Consider the following 16,985-nt stretch of genomic DNA (forward strand, 5'->3'; position numbering starts at 1 on the left):
TGCCTCTAAAAACTACTTCGCCCATATTCCTGGGATAAAAGTAACACCTTCTCCTTTTGGAATATGCACAATGTTTTCTTTACTTCTTGTCGCTGCTATCAGTTCTTTTTCCTTATTTCACTCTAATAAACAATGACAACTTGTAAAAATCATTGTTTTCATAGTTACGTAATATAATAACATGCTTGGGAGAGACGGTTTATAGAAAACAAAATTCATAAGCTGCTACTAACACAGTGAGCAAATTCATCTTTTTTTCCTTGCACCTAATTTTATACGTAGTGTGATATCTCTGTGCCTCATTATTTTATCTGTAAGATGGGAATATTAATTGTGGTACCCACATCAGAGGCTTGTTCTGAGCACTAAATGATGAAGTGAGATAAATGTAAAGTGCATAGAACAGTACCTGACATCTGCCTGTTAGAGCCCGTAACGCCTCTCACTCAGCAAAAGGTCTCAACAGGGGCACAGTCACTCCCGGAGCTTTTATTATTTTGTGAATTACCGTCCTGATAATATGATAGTCATTATAATATGCACAGTGTCATATTTCTGCCCTGCACTGTGGGGAGTTACGGGGAGGCCCCAGGCCTGAGGCATCCTGTCCCTGCTGCCACTAGCCCCTCCCCCAAGGGCCGTGGCAGACCTGACACGCTGGCTGAGTGAAAGAGCAGACAGGGCAGAGCCTTTGCCTGGGATCTGCCTCCTCCTCTGTCTGGACTCATTCGTCTGTCAGTTGGCCATTATGCTCCTGGCTAATAGGAAACAGAACCAGTTAATTAGCAAAACTGCTGGCGTGAGGAAGAGCATGTGACAGGCGGTCTTTTCCCAGGTCAGAACCTTGCCCATGGCGGCCAGTCCAACACGTGTCCCGTGTTCAACCTTGACACATTCTTGGCCCCTCTGCAGTGGACTCTTGGGCCTGCTTTGGTCAGCTATGTGGGGCTCAGTTTGTTCTGTCACAGACAGGAACACCTTCCCTGCAATTCCATGGATGTGGTGAGAAGTAAACTAGGTCACAAACATGAACTTAAAAGCTGGAAATGTTAAACAAAGTTAGAACTCAGTATGTACACCCACAACCATGTCTATAACGTAGGGAGAGGACGGCTGAGCTAACATCTACATCAAGAAAGCCCAGCCAGTTAAGTCAAGGGCTCTCCTATCCGGACATGACTTCTCAAAGCCAACTGCATAGGTGAATGAACTTACATTCTTCACTCAAAGGTCCCAAAACCATAGGGGATGTTCCTTTCCTTCTCTGGGCCTCAGTTTTCTCATCTGTGAAATGGGGGTACAATTTCTCTGAGTGGCTCTGCATGGGACTTGTGAACTGCAGAGAGCTATTTAAACATCAGAGAACATTATGGCTAGGGATATTGTCATCCAGGAAAGGCAAGATGGGAGAACCCAGAGTTCTAGCCCTGGGAGATCTTGCAAAGCAGATGTAGTGGTACCAGTCCCACAAAGGCAGAAACAGAGGCCTCAGCCTACACCCATTGATATCCCTGGAACTGCCAGGACAAGTCTTACCAGGAGGTTCGGTACAAGTCTGAGACCTTTGCCTCTCCCTGAGCCTGCTACTCATACCCTGTGCCTGTCTTTCAACTCTCTCAAGTAAACCTCCCAGAAGGGATTGAAGAGTAAAAGGGGCTGAACAGTAAGGCCTCAAGGAGAGAGGACGGATTCGGGGGAGGGGGAGAGGAAGTTCTATCCCCGGGCGGGCGTGTGGCCAGCAGAATGAGGAGGGCACAGTGAGGGAAAGGAGGAGCTCAGTGAGGGCCTGGACTGAGACTAACTCAGCTCGAATGTCAGGAACAAGAAAGGATTCCTGAGGAAGGCAGTGTCCAAATTGAGCTGTTTTATTATTTTGTGAACTACCGTCCTGATTTTTGTGTCCCGATCAATGGAGCCCCTCCTCTCAGTGCTAAAGACTATGTTTTATGTGTCAGGCATTTGTGTGCCTGAGGGCTGTGTGAGGTTGATGAGTCCTTGGAGGGTGGGAGCTGGTTAGGCCGAGGAGCTGGAGATTTCAGGGACAGAGACAGGAGGTGGGAGGCCACTGGCTTTGGGAGGAGGCATGTGGGGAAGAGAAGGGAGGTTTGAATGAAGGGATATGGGGTGTTTCATTCTGTGGGAGTGAGGGGAATGACATGAGCCTCTCCTCCATCCCCCCAGAAAAAGAAAACCCTGTCCTACCTGGGTGACTTCAACGCTGCCAGGCGCAGGCTGGTGTTTGGGAATTGAATGGCATTCTTGAGATTCAAGATTAGCAGATTAGTGGGTGCTCTGCTAGAGATTTGTCCCTGAAACAGTTTTCCCTCAGTAGCTGTGGTCTGTCTTCCTTGCTCTCTTTCATGTGTCACAACATTTTTCTCCCTGGAAGAGAAGGTGTTGGTGTGTGTCAGACAGAGGATTCTCGTCTAACAATGGAGACTATACATGGGACAATAGGCGCTTCAAAGACAGAATCTCACTTACTCCTCTCCTCAAAGCTAGAATATCCTTCCCTTCGTTGGATAGATAAGGACCTCGAGGCTCAGTGAGCTTGGTCATGCCTGGATTCAGACCTGTCTGTGTGAATCCAAAGCTCACATCATGTTCTGAATGCTCTGCCATCTAAGACCATTCTTTCGGCCTCCCTCTTTCGGGCAGGGAAAGAATGAGCCAGGCAAATGGCACCAGGAGTGAGGGTAGTTCTGCCAAAACCAGGACTGACCCTCCATCCGGGTGGGGCACTGTCTGAGGCAGCAGGGAAGGAAAAACAGAGGTGGGGGACACTACCCTGGAGCCATTACCCTGGAGCTGGGCCTTTAGAGGGTTGCTTCTGGGCTTCTTCAATAAAAAACAAAGTTGCACAGCAGCCGGTACCTCAGCGAATTCTCCCAACAGTCCTATAACACAGTTGTCACTCTCATCTTGGAGCAGAAGCTCAGAGACAGGGCACGACAGACACCAGGTCGCACAGTGACTCAGAACTGTGTGTGATGCAGGCACATCTGCAGCTTCAAAGCTCATGGGCTTGCCTTAAGCCCAGCTGCCTTTTGGAAAAAAGCATTATTCTTAGATGTGCCTGCAGGGTGCAAACATCTGTGACAGAAGGCTGGGATAGGACAGGGGTTCCCGCTGAGTGTAGGGGAGAGCTCTGCAAGATGGATGGGGCGCATCTGAGGCAGGCAGTGCTGGGCCCGAGCCTGCTGCCATCAGGCAGTGATTGATGACAGCCCAGCAGCAGAAGAGCAGGGAGGCCTCTGGAGGCTGCAGAAAGGAGGGCGAGGAGAGGCTATGAATATTTCAGAGAGGCGGCCAGGGCTGGAAGAAGGAGGGGTGTGAGGGAGGGAGGCATTTGAGCAAGGGGGGACGGCTCAGGGACTCAGACAGATATCAGTGAGGGGGGGTCTCAGTAAGGGAAAAGGAGGGCTAGGGAGGTGGAGTGGGCTTAAAGAGAGGAAGGGGGCTCAGAAATAGGGCAGTGAGGTGAAGGGGGACAGGGATCAATGAAAGGGGCTCAATGAGGGGAAAGGGGTTTGGGGGAGGGGAGGAGGGGTGCAATGAATGGGACGGGGGACAGAGAATCAGTGCCGGGAGGGGACTTAGTGAGGGGAGGGGCCTCACTCGGGAGGAGGGGGCTCACTGATGAGAGAGGGAGAACTTAAAAGGGGTATGGCTACGTGAGGGGGGAGGACTCCATTCGCTTGTTTCTCTCGCAAAATATGACACCGGTGCGGTTGGGGGGGCGGGGATTTGTAAGGAAGGCTGCCCGTTGGGTTCCTAAAATCCCGGCCTGACCGGTTAGGGGTCGAGGCCGCAGACCCCGGAGCCGGCCGCACCCCCTCGACCTTGGACCTTGCGGGGCGGACCAGGCCTGGGACGCGCTGCACTGAGAAAGGGGCAGCGGGAAGGCCCCGCCCGCGGGAGCGGGTGCTGAGTGTCCCTGTCGCCAGCAGCGTGGCGGAGACCCCGCGGCTGCCCGAGGGCGCCGAGCCGGGCCTGGAGTACGCGCCCTTTGACGAGGAAGACAGCCCGGTGGACTGCGACTGCCCTGCCGCCTGCTACCGCGGGCACCGGGGGTACAGGTGAGAGGCCCGCATAGGGGTGCAGCGGGGCGGGGTGGGTGCGCGCGGGGCCTTCCCTCCCCCTCACCTCCGCCCCGGCCCCGCCCCTTCTCACTCAGGACCAAGCACTGGTCCAGCAGCTCCACGTCGCCCCCTCCCAAGAAGAAGAAGAAAAAGAAAGGCGGCCACCGGAGGAGCCGGTGAGAGCGCCGCCCGGCGGCGGGGTCGGGAGGGGCGTGGTGGGTTCCCCGCTGTGTCCAGCTCGGCCCGCAGGGACCCAACGCTGCATTTGTGAGCCCGTCCACGCTGCGTCCCTCCACCCATGTTGAATCCCTGCCCCTCACTGTGCTGCCCCCCACCAAGTGCCCTCTCCCTAACTGACCCCTCCCTTCACTCAACTCCCTTCCTTTAACCAAGCCCCACCCCCAATGAGTTCCTCCCCTTCACCAAGTTCCCTCCCCTCTTTGAGTCCCCCACGTGGGCGCTCACCCGCCTCAGAACCAGACATTGACCGCGCCTGTGACTCAGTCCACCTGTGGGGTACCCTCCGCCATCCCCCAGCGGTCCTGCACCCACTACAAGTGTGAGTGGCCTGGGGAGGAGGAGTTTGGCTGGGTCTCATCTGTGGTTCCCATCTCTAGATCCCCTTCCCCTGTCCTGAGTGAGACCCTGGCAAACGTATTGGGCTCCAACTAACTCTGTCCAACTGTCTGTCCTTTCTCCCCTGGCCCTCAGCAAAAAGAGAAGACTAGACTCCGAGTGCAGGTCAGTGATGAAGGCGAGCAAGGACCAGGCGGGGCTAGGGGTTGTGTGTCCATGGGTGGGTAACATTCCAGGGCCATCCCCCAGCGGCAGGAGGCCTGGCACCTGAGGGCCTGGACCCCGAACACCACCAGCTTTCTCCCCACAGAGGCCAGAAATCCCACCATTACAGCCTCTAATCTTTGGGTTTGAAACTGTTCTCTTACAATGCCAAGGGGGCTGGATGGGTGACCAGGGGACAATACCGGCAGCTCTATCAACGACCCTTAGGGACCTTTCGGACCCTCTGGGCTTTGGCTCGCTCTGTATAACAGGCAGCTGGTTTCATGGCCTGGGATCCCCTTTCCAGCTTTGACGTCCCAAGCATGCAACCTTCCTCAGCCATTTCAGCCGCCCCTCCCCATCCTGGGCCCCAGTTCTCTAGAACCCATCTCCCACCCCTGTGTCTGCAGCTGTGGGAGCTCCTCACCCCTGCGAAAGAAGAAAAAAAGTGTGAAGAAGCACCGCAGAGACAGGTATCCCCCCTCCCCTGGGGACTCCTCTCCCTTCCATGGGGCGCAGGACCTGACTGGTACCCCTGGGTCACCCAAATAGGCTCAAGAGAACCTTTTTATGGCCCTACAGGTCTGATTCTGGGTCCAGGAGGAAGAGACGGCACAGGTGAGCGGTGCCCTATGGAGGTGTGACAGGAGAATGTGGACAAAGGCTAGCGCCCCACTGCAGAGACCAAGGCCCAAAGGAAGCCCTAATGGGAGGGGGTAGTGAGGGTCCTTCCCTGCTGAAGCCTCCCGCTCCAGGGACTCCTTCTCAGAACCAGGCAGGGGACTGAGGCTGGGGGAATGAGGGGGAAGGCCAGTTGTTTGCAATTCTTGCCTGCCCCATGAGTCCGCCGTGACCTGGAGGCCCAAGAATTTCCAGTCAACACAGCAGGTCCAATGTCCAAGTGGTGTGTCGGTAGAGGTGTCAGGAAGGCAGAAGCATTAGAACCCTACATTTGTAGGGAAAGGGCATGCCAGGCAGAAGGAGGCCTCAGTGAGTAAGAGACGGGGTGGAAGGACTATGTCTAGAGAGGGAGTGTCTGAGGGGCAGATGTCAGCCCCCAGCTGACTGCCAGGCTATGGAGCTGGCTCCACCCCAGCGAGGCTCTGAGCAGGGGGAGCCAGCATGGGACTCTGAGCAGGACAGTGACTTGTTCGGGATGGACTGGGGGAGAGGAGAGGAAGAAGTGAAAGGCAGGAACCCAGGCAGAGAACCAGCTGGAGGAAGTAGAACACTCAGCGTGGAGGAAAAGAAGATATGGGGCAGTCACATCCCCATGGTTGGCATGGGGCCAGAGCCCCTCTCAACAGCCCTGAGGGTGGGCAGAGCCCCAGCCCCATTCTTGCAGTGGGAATTTGCCCAAGGCTACCTGTCAGGTCAGGAAGGAGCCTAAATTTATAAACACCTAATCCTGGCCCTTCAATTTCCCCTTTCCCCTACCCCTTCTCATGGGCCAGTGTGGGCCCCTGCTGCACCCATTGCTCACCATCAGCTTGCACGGCTTGCACTCGGGCCAGTTCCCATCAGTCCTGGTCACCTAGAGATGACATAGGCTAGACCAGCTCCAGATGGGGAGAATGACGCCTAAAGCAGACAACATGGGTTCGAGAACCCAAACCTTTGCTCCCCTCCCCTGGACCTGCCCCCCGCCACCCAGAGGCTCTGCTCCTGTGAGAAACATGTTCCGGGGTTTCTTAGCATCCATCACCTCATTTTTGGTAAGAAGGAGGCTCAGGTTCAGGACTGCAAGGATTGAGGTTTGGTGGCATCAGGGAGGGTGGGGCTGAGAGACCTATGGGAATGGGGCGAGACCTTAGCGGGCTAATCAGAAGCTTTTCAATCCTTTTGTCAAAGGCAGGAACAGGGTTGTGGGGCCCACCCTAGAGAGCTGGGTAACATGGGGTGGAGGTCCAGGGAGTAAAAGCATTTCTGTCCTAAACGCCTGGTGAGCTGGCCCAGGGCTGGGCCATAGTCTGGAGGCCAGAGCAGGAGGGGTGGGCTCTGCCTAGGAGGGCCCCATCTGAGGGAACCTGGGGCACAGGGAGCACAAAGTATGGAGGGGCCACTCACCACCCCGAAACTCATCAGAGGGGCGTGTCTCGAGAGTGATGCCAGAAGATAAGGGCAAGTCACCCTTCTTCTGGGGCTGTGACCATATCACCTTTGGCGCTCCCAGAGGGTGCAGCGGAGGTGATCATGCGCCAGGACTTACAGGAGAAGGAAGGAATGAGAGCGTGGAAGGGACCAAAGCAGTGGGGTGGACTGGGCAAGGCCACACCTGCTAGGGAGGCTGAGGTGAAGACAGGAACGAATCTCGGATCCACACCTGGGCACAGCGGCTCCCCCCCCCCCCCCCTGCGCAGGCTGTGCTGTCTCTGTGGTCTCTGTTCTCTGTAGGTCACGAAGCTCCAAGAGCAAAAGAAAAGAGAAGAACAAAGAGAGGAGGAGGTGAGCGCTCTTCCCCGTTCTCCAGCCCCTCAGCCCCCACCTCTCCCCCACACAGCGAACCTGGCTTTCTAGAATCACAGAATCAGGCCCTTGGAGATAGCTCATTTTGTAACCAGATGGAAAAATTTAGAACCAGAGAGTAAGTCAAGAGCCCCTGTGAATCAGTGGCAGAGCTGGAACTGGAACCCCGGCCTCTTGCCTCCCAGTGCCAGGGTCTTTTCAGGTCACTCTTGTCACTCCCTCTCCCCCAGCTCTCCCATCACAAGAGCACCAGCTGAGGGGTGAGTGAGATCTTGCAGCACTGGAGATGTCTAGAGAAAAGAGCGTATTTTCCTAATTCCCACAAATGACCCACAGGGACTGGCTGGGCTTTAGGCCAGAATGGACATCGTTCAGCGTTTGTGTTATTTGTGTAGGAGACTGGGGGGGCAGGGGGGGTGGCCAGCAGTGGCTTCCATCAGGCCTTCACGGGGATCCCCCATGGGGAAGTCAAACAGAACTTTGGCACAGGCTAATTTCTCTCCCAGGACACATGCCACCGAGTCCCCAGGCCGGAGGTCCCATCACCACAGCAGCGGCAGCTCCCACAGCCTCTCGCTCTCCTCCCAGGACAGTGATTCCAGATCACCCAGCAGGTAGGTTGTGGGCCACTGGGAGGGCTCCACCTGTGATTGTGCTAGGGGGAGGGAACTTGCAGATTAAATACCCCCAAGGGCCGTGGAGCCGCCGCTGATAGACAGAGCAGCAGTGCTGATGCCAGCCTGGAACTGGGCGAGGCAGAGCTGTGGCCCCTGCCCAAAGGCGGCCTCCATCTTGAATGGAAATGTCACCTGTGGCCTGTGTGAGGGCTGGGGCCTTCTCTCTAAATGGAAGAGTTCTTGGCCCAGTGACTGGGCCGGTGGGGAGCTGCCTTTCCCGCGGAGCAGAGGCCTCTTGCAGAGGGGGCATCCCACGCTGTCGCCCCTCATGTCCCCTGCCCCCAGGCTGAGCCCCAAGCACAGAGACGACCGGCGGAAGACGGGCAGCCAGCGGTCCAGCGGGAGCCGGTCGCCTTCCGCGTCGGGCGGCAGCGGATGGGGGTCGCCCCAGCAGAACGGCGGCAGCAGGCAGCGGAGCGGAGCCCACGGGGGCCGCCCAGCTTCGGCGCACAGCCCGCCCGATGTACGTACGCCTTGCTTTGCGGACGGTTCCGGTGCCGCGCGGGCTGCGCCGAGCTGGGGCCGGGAGGGTCGCTGCCCGGCAAGGGGCAGTGAGTGTGTGACGGGGCGGGGTCGCTGCACACCTCCCTCGGGCCGCTTCCCCCTCCCACGCGCCCTCCCAGCACGGGCGCGGCCAGGAGCGCTTGGTTGTTGCGCCCCACTGGCCTTAGTGTCAGGGTGAGCCCCCGACCCCTGCAGGCTTGGGCCACCCTTGAGCTTGGCAAATTGAAGGCTAGAGAGGGTTGACCACAGTGGCACTCAGCCATTTGGATAAAGAGCTAGAGATGAACCAAGATCCCTTGCTTCCCTTTCCCAGGCATATTGGGGTGGGAGGGGCATGGCCATTGGAACAGGCCTCAAGAGATAGGATCTCCCCTGGGCATCACTTGGGTGGGAGCCCCCCTCTCCCCACCAAGCCCTTTCCTCCTCTCAGAGCACCCTCTCTCCCTCAACCCCTTTACTAACCCCAGCCCTCTCTCGGATCCCTCCCCCTTCTGTGGTGGCAGTCCCCTTGCCAGCAGAGAGCAGCATTTCTCAAGTCCCTGCTCCAGGGAGAGTCTGTTTGCCCCAGCACTGCCCTTGCTTGCACAGGTGTTTCAACCTTGCGGGTTCCACTTCCCAGGGCCATTCCTTCCTAAGGCACCCCCAGTGTACCCATTGCTTCCTCAGAGACCACACCAACATCACCCCCAAAACTGTCCCCATCCATCTTCCAGGCGGGGCACAGATGCCTTGAGACTCACAGGCAGGTATGGTGATGGTAGGAGCTGGCAGCTGGATGGTCAGGGCCAGGGTGGGGGTTCTCCCAGGCCCCACGGGAGGCCCACACCCCCTTTTGTCTTTTGATTTTAGAGGACAGGGTAGAGGCGCCTTCAGGGAAAAGGGGCTGTAGCACTGGCAGGGGCACTGGGTAGACACAGGGGACTTGGGGTGGGTAGCCTGCAGGTTGCCCCCCAGACCTGCAGGCTGCCCCAGAAGCCTCAGCAGGGAGGCGGGAGCTGCTCCTCTCCAGACCTCAGGTCTCAGCAGCAAACATGTACGTGTTGGTCAATTTCATTTTGATTTTTGGCTGTTTTCCTTTCACTCCCTTTCTTTTCTCAAACACCCTTAGTCCTATAGCCTCAGTGAGGAAAGCCAAATGCACCTGACAGAAGGCTCTTGGTCTCAGGTTACCTTTTGTTTAAGGACGTTACCTGACTGCCCCCACCTGCCAGGCTCCTGAGCTCAGAGGGGCCTGGATCTGTCCTGGGTGTGGGAGAGGGCATGCAGAGATAGCTAAGGGCAGTAAGGACAGGGACAGGCCCCAGACGTGATGCCCAGACTGGGCCCCCCCACCACTCCCATGGGCACAGAGCCCTAACAACACAGTGCCCCAAGCCTGCTCATGAGAGAGAGCTTCACATCCTCATGCCCATCCCCCATCCTCAGAGGGGCAGAAAGCTTCTCTCCGCAGATTCTCTCAAGCCAGGATGGAAAGGACGTCTCTTCCCGCTTTTTGGTCCCCTCCCCAGCCTTGCAGGCCTGAGCCATAGCCCCCACAAGGGCCCTGGGCATGTGCAGGCAAAATGGCCACAGCCGCTAGGTAGAGCCTAGGAGCAAGCAGTCAGGGAAGGTGGCCTAGCTTCAGGGAGGGGGTGGAAGGAAGCCTCAGCAGCACCCCAATCTTACATCCCTCCTAAATCTCGACTCCATTTTGACATTGCCCTGGGAGTTTTCTAGGAAACAGCACTTGGTGACTCCTTTCACAAAACATGGTCCCCAAATCCTCTCCCTACCCTCTGGGCCCTGGGGATCAGGGCCTTCAGGACGTCCCCTGCCTCTCACCTGCACGCTGACCCCCTCCTTGCCCACAAAGCCTTTGCTAGGAGTGAAATGAGCCTAGTTTTCTCTGGTCTTCAGGGAGGTGAGATGGGGGCGGGTCACAGACTTTGCTAGTAACCAAAACATGCTTTTTGGGAAAAGCCTGGGGGTGGTATTTTTGGACACTACCTTAAAAAAAAAAGAGAGAGAGACAAATGGAAAAAGAAAAGCTCACCATTTTTAACCCCGTCTATGTTTTTTTTTTGTTTTTTTTTAGCCTCCCATTTGAAACGTGGTAATATTGTGATTCCATTTCTCCTTTAGTGGCAAGGGAAGAGGGTGGGGAAGTTTATGTAACTTTTCCTATTACTTTATTTTTGTTTGTATTTTCTTTTCCTTCCTTTTTCTTTTCTTCTTGTTTTTTTTTTAATTTTTATTTTTTCCTTTTGTAATGTACAGAAATGCAAAATGCAAACTATCTCTCTGGGGTTTTTCCTATCTTCTTTGTTGTTCTAGAATTTTGCTTTTGTGCGTGTTACTATGGGAGCCTCTGCTCCTAATGTAGAGATGGTTTTTGAATCTCAAGTGAACATTAATCATATACATATCTCTATATACTTATTTTTCCTTTGTAATCAGAATTTAAAAGGGAAGATAACTCTTAAAAAATGATTCCCACGCCAACAGCTCCAGCCTCATCTGCAGCAGCAGCAGCTGGTCCTCAACCCAGGGCACTGGCACGTGATAGAACTACCTCAGCTTTGAAATTAACACACGCGGTGCAGACTGTGCTTCTGGGTGCCTGTATATAAGGAACGCCGGAGAGAAGCTGAGAGACCCAGGGAGGGAAAGACCTGGCCCAGTCACCCGAGGAACTTCCCAGGGCAGTGAGCTTCACTCCCATAGAATTTGAGATGGCTGGGCCAGATAGGGACAGGTTGCTTAGCACCTTCCTCCTTAGGAGGTCCCGGAGGAGAGAACTAAAGACACCTGAGTTTAGCTCAGGTGAGGGCTTCAAAGCCAGACACTCCCAGGCAAGAAAAAAAACAAATAAAAATTCATCCTGGTCTTGAGAGGAGGCCAGTAAGGTGCTGGCTCCCAATATCTCTTTGTTGTTCCATCCCAGGCCAGGACTGATCCCCCAAAGGGATTTCTGGGTTCTGCTGCTTACTGCTCTCTGCAGCTCAGAGAGGTCAAATGACCCATTCAAAGTCACACAGCATTTTAGAGGTAGATCCAAAAGGAGACCCTCTAACCTCAAGATTGCCAGCCACAGCCAAGATGTGGAGAGGGTGGTCATTGGAAGGCATATTCTAGGAGCCCTGAGGGGGCAGGAGGATTCAGAAGGTGAATGCTGGACATCTCAGCTCCTGCCTTCCCCCTGAGGGCCCCCAGATGTCAGTGACAGGCTCCCAGGTCTCTGCACTCCCCGGCACTAAAGCCTGCACACACATCCAGGCGGTGCTGGCTTTACGCAAGCTTGACTCTGTCTGACTGCTGCATCAGCGACCCGGGAGGAGCCCTACGCCCTCAGAGTCCACACACGCATGGAGAAAGAAACAGTGAGGTGCGGAGAGGGAAGGGAGAGATTCCAAGTCACACAGGGTGCGATGGAAGAGTCAGATGCTGAGCCAAGGCCCAGCATATTGGCCACATGGGGCCTGCACAGTAGGGCTCTGCCTGTCCCCAGCATTGGAAGTGTTGAGGGAAGCCTTACCGCTGCTGAAAGTGCCAGAGTCGGTTGTGAGCAAGGCGCGCAGGCTCTCTCTGGCTCAAATGGGCAGCCTAGGGTGACCTCAGGAAAGGGTGCCCATGGCACTCCCTGACCTGCCTCACCCCAGGCCTCCCTTCTCACCCCCAGGAAAAAGCAGTGACCATGGCTGGAGCAGGGCAGTCAGAAGAGGGACGTCTTGGCATTTCTTCCAGGATGAAGCCAGGCAGGAGGGATGAATTTTGCTAACATGATGCTGAAGCCAGGGGAAAGGGAGAGGGGTTGACTTGAGGCAGGATGGATCCTCCCAATTGAACCTGTGGTTGCCTTCCCTTTTAAATGCACAGTTCTCCTTTCACCCCACCTGTCCACTCTGGCCTTGTTTAAACAGCTTCTTTCTTCTTTCTGGCTGAGTCCACCTTTCTCTGTTTCCTTCTACCTTTGTTTCTGTCTTTCTCTTTCTCTCTCTCTCCATCTATTTCTCTCTCTCTTTCCCTATGTCTCTCAGTCTCTCTCAATTTCTCTCCATCTCTCCCCCTGAAATGGGCTTCTCTTCCCATGCTACCAGCCCCTCCTTCGCCCACCCTGTGGTTCTGCTTCCATCAACCGCTTCCTGCATGCCCTCTGGAGGTTTTCTGTTGTTTGAAGAGTTAAGAAACGCTTGGCTATTGGAGCCTGTGGGGGTGGGGGGGGAGCAAACAGAAGTGGCTGGACAGGAGCCCTCTCCCCTCCCTGGGAATAGACCAAAAGCCACACTTGGCTGCCCACGTGCCGACTCAGAGGGGGGAGCACAGCTTAGAGTCACTGTCTTTCCCCATTCTGCATTCCCAATGCGGAGACCTTCTTTTCTTTTTTATTATTGCATTCCTCTCCCTGACCACTGAGAAGGTAGGTATCCCGGCTCAGCTGTGCGCTCGCTCGCTCCCATCTCCAGATAAGCCCCACCACTCTGCTTGGTTTGAATGTGGTTTTCTTTCTCTCTCTTTCTCTCAGTCTCGCTCTGGTTGGTTTTCTCCCCTTTCCTTTTCTTTCTTTATTTTAGTGACTACTCATTTGTAACTTGCATTTTCTCCAAATGAGCTACAAAGCTGTGTTTCCTGGTTTGTCATTTGGTTTTCTTGACTTTCCCCAACAACTTTTCTGATTCATTCTTCCCTCCTTTCCACCTTCCCTACTCCTTCTTCTTCCTCTCCACCCCACCCCCATCCCCTAACCTCCCTTCTCTTCCTCATTTGGTTGTCCGAATGCATTTCTGTGTGGTATAGCATTCCAAGTTTGTGTTCCCTTCCCGAACCCTATGCTGCGGTTGAGCCAATTTGATTTCTGTTGTCTGAAGTAGCCGCTAAGCCACTTGCCTCTCACTTCTCACCCCTGCTAGCCCCTGGAGCCCACCTGGGCAATAAGCAGTGGTGGTGGAGCCTGGGCTGGGCCTTTTGGCCTCCAGATCCTGGAGGAAGTTCTGGCTGAGGTCAGACCTGGGGAAAGAGCCCTGTCCCACCCACCCTCTGGGGCCTGCATGGCTCCTTCAGGCCCTGTCCTGGCAGCAGGTGGACCTTTAGGGTGGGAGCTGCAGGACTTTGGGGGAGCAGCTGACACCAGGGCTGAACCTCACAGCTCCATCCTTGGGATGTGATGGGAGTTGAACTTTGGGTGGGGGGAGAGCTGGCCATGAGCAGGTACTGGACTTAGAGGGCCTAATTAGCAAAGTTTCTGGGGGGCTTCTTGGGGGATGGAGGGAACTCTCAGCTACCCAATCCAGACAGGGGCTCCCTCCTTCCCCCAGCATCCTTTCATCTTCCGAATTTGAGCTGAATGTGCAGAATGGCCTAGAAGACATAGTCAGTAGGGGACACGATACCCCCAGGGTATGAGGACAGAACCAGGCGAGGTCCTGGGATTTGTGACTCCCAGCCCAGAGCACATCCAGCCACACTGAGGGCATATGTCAGAGGCAGGTCCTCAGGGACCCCAGCTCCCCAGTCCTGCTCTTTCGACGATTTCCTGCCCCACCTGGGAGCAGCTACAGAAGTTTGACATCCCAACCCTTGTGAGGCCTCACTGGGCCTCCGTCCTCAGCTTTGAAAAGAGAAGGCCTCGTCTCCCCCATGTTGATCCCAGGGGTAGGCCTGAGAGCTCAGCTACTCAGAACATTCCTCAGCCCGGGGTGGTGCTAGGAGTGCAGACAGGGAAATTGTTCATGGAGGGAGAAAGTACTGCTGGTCTCTAACAGAGGAGACTATCCCAGCCTGATGGGGGGAGTGCAGGCCTCACCCTCAAGGAGTACCTAATATGACCAGCAACCCAGAAACAGGATCCTCAAATGCTGAGTTAGAGCAGGTAGTTGTCCCAGACACTCACCTAGTCTTGTCTTTAAGAATACCAGGATCAGGCAAGGACACTTTCCTTGCTACTCTCTTCCCATTGTCTTTTCCCGTGGAAAATTTCTTCCATAAACAAATGAAAAGCTGTCAGATAGGAAGTCAATCATCAACCAATATCATCGTACTTTCTTCTCTCAAAATTAACTAAGTCAAAGGGTTGTTTTCATATCACATAAATTTAACCTGAGATAAAGTTTCATTAAAACAAGAAGTTTAAAAGGAAGAAAAGATGTTGGGGAGCAGGTGGTATCAAGGAACAGAGGGGCTCCTGGGAACAAGGCTCAGAAGCAGGTGAGGTCTCATTCATTCATTCATTCAGACACCCTAAGCAAGTATTTGCTGAGCACTTCTCTGTGCCAGCCCCGTCTGGGTGTCCATGCCAGGGGAGAGGCAGGCAGAGCTGGATTTGCAGCCCCCACCTGCCAGGCTAGAAGACAAAGATCACGCAGAATGATGACAGGGGCCAAGCTGAACTGTAGATGGGGAGTTCGGCTTGTTACGGTAGCCCTTAGCATGTCCTGGCGCTGCCCATATTGAAGGAACCAACAAGGGTCTGTGGGATCATACAGGAGCGCATCTGATTCAGGATGAGGCTCAGGAAAGGCTTCCTGGAGGTGGTGACCTTGGGCTGACTGTAGAGGTGAGACAAGGTATTAGCTAGGCTGTGAGTCAGAGATGAGAAGGGGAAGGGGAGAGGCGTTCCAGGCAAGAGGGACAGGAGATACACAGAGCAGGCTTCCAGAGATGTTTGGTGGTCCCTGGCCGCCACAGGCCTGTCCAGCCATGAGGTTCCATGGTGTCTGGGCTTTGATCGTTCCCGCCAAGGTGTGAATAAGGCTCACCCTCCGGCCAGGACCATGGTGACCCTTTCACGAGGGCTTTTGGAGGGATGGGAGGATAAGAGTGAGATTGGCCCTAGGAATCTTCCTGCAGCACCTTCCTCCCATCCTCTGCCATCCTAGCACTTGGGGCCCCAGGCCTACGTGCACTGCCTGACCCGGTTTGTCTGTGAGTGGACAGTCGGTCAGTTGTACTCTGTAAAGAACCTCTCAACTCCTAAGAGGCCCACTCTGTTCAGCAAAGACCCCAGTTATGTCCATTTTACCAACAGGGAAACTGAGGCCCCAGAGTGAGGTCCCTTCCTTAAGATCTCACAGCAAACTTGCATTAGGGCTGATTCCAGCGTGTTCATTATTGCCGCATTAGTCCAGTTACTAGTATCACTTGGGCTATGGCAGCCTGTTGGCTTGGAGGAGGTGAGAGGAAAATGGGAAAGGGATTGGACTTCAAGACATGCCGAGCAGGAAGGGTCCAGATCAGCACAGGGGCTTGCACCTCAGAGGTTGGGGACAGCAACCTCGTGGGGGTGGGTGTCCACCCAACACAGACCCTTTTTGTGCCTAACACTCCCACCCCCTCCCAGCCCAACAGTGGGAAGAAACATTGTGGCCCAGAGTCTTCTTTCCCCACTGCTGGCCTCTTCCCTGGAGTCAGTAGTGGCTCAGACCCAGAGTCTGGGTTGCAGAATTCACATCCAGGTCCTAATTCCCTAGTATTATGCCTCCTTGCCTTGCTGCCCCGCCCCAAGCCCCAAAGTAGCAAGCAAAGGCAGGGTCCAGTGTTTCCTTGGGTGTGGGTTACTATGCGTTGGCTGTCAGGGCCCCCACTCCCTGACCTAGTGTGTGTTTATTTGACACTCTGACAACCCAGGGGATAGGAAAGAAATGGGAAATCTGAAGAACCTGGAGACTTTCTCATTTGCCTTCTCTGGAAGGAAAAGGATGCTGGGTGACAGAACCTAGTGTTGGGGCCTGGGGAGCTGTACTGGCTGGGGTGGAAGGTGTATGTGTTGGAGAGCCAATGTCTCCTGGTAATGCCTATTGAGAATGGAACTGCCATCGCAGAGAGGCCGTGGCTGAACAACCCAGACTCCATCTCTCCTAGGCTAAGTTAAGGTGCTCAGTGTGGTACCTTGGTGCCCAGTAATATCTACTCTGCCCACCTATGCCTGCCTTTGCCCCAAACAGAAGCCCCAGACTCCCCCAGGAGGAGATCTTCAGGGCCCATATGGCTCTGGTCAGCTGTTCCCACCTGCCACGCTGGTGTTCATTGCCTGCTTCAGCCACCAGCCATGAGCTGGTTGTGCCTTTCCACTAATGGGTCTGACTTCTGGGCTCTACCTCCATGCCCAGGCTGGATCCAAGCTTGCACAGAGAGGCCTTGGCACCACCCTGCCCCCTGCAGAAGCACCAGGGCCATGCCAACCACTTGCCTTCCAGTCCCTGGCAGCAAGGTACCCTGAGGGTGGCAGCTGGTTTTGTTCTCTCATCCCAAGAACCTGCCTGAAGAACTTGGCCTTCAGGCAGGACCCTGCCCCTGCCCTAGGACTGACTCCCTGGTTTGGCCCTGGCCCTTATAGGGCATGTCTTCCTTCCTCAGCAAACCGCATTGAGACCCTATTAAGTGCCAAATTCTGTAATAAGAACTGAAGTTGCAGGGGAATTCAACACCAGGCCTGCCCTGGAGGTGCTCAAAGCCAAGCTGGTGCTGGTGATTGGGGTTGCTTGGGGGGTGAAGGATAGACTTA

The 16,985-nt window shown here is 54.9% G+C and overlaps 1 protein-coding gene across 3 annotated transcripts in view; it reads left to right on the forward strand.

Moving 5' to 3' along the window:
- SRRM3 (serine/arginine repetitive matrix 3) overlaps positions 1–16,985 on the forward strand; it is a 53,695-nt gene that overhangs the window by 30,464 nt on the left and 6,246 nt on the right. For 2 of the 3 annotated variants that reach the window (XM_081054118.1, XM_081054117.1), the window contains 8 exons: positions 3,948–4,079; positions 4,178–4,258; positions 4,794–4,823; positions 5,273–5,335; positions 5,445–5,480; positions 7,257–7,307; positions 7,835–7,942; positions 8,291–8,468. In XM_081054118.1, coding sequence (XP_080910244.1) covers positions 3,948–4,079; positions 4,178–4,258; positions 4,794–4,823; positions 5,273–5,335; positions 5,445–5,480; positions 7,257–7,307; positions 7,835–7,942; positions 8,291–8,468 — 679 coding nt within the window. The remainder of the gene's footprint in view (positions 1–3,947; positions 4,080–4,177; positions 4,259–4,793; positions 4,824–5,272; positions 5,336–5,444; positions 5,481–7,256; positions 7,308–7,834; positions 7,943–8,290; positions 8,469–16,985) is intronic. The other variant, XM_081054119.1, reaches the window with a different exon arrangement.

Source organism: Rhinolophus hipposideros (genome assembly GCF_964194185.1).
Source record: "Rhinolophus hipposideros genome assembly, chromosome: 7".
In the NCBI taxonomy this organism is placed as follows: domain Eukaryota; kingdom Metazoa; phylum Chordata; class Mammalia; order Chiroptera; family Rhinolophidae; genus Rhinolophus; species Rhinolophus hipposideros.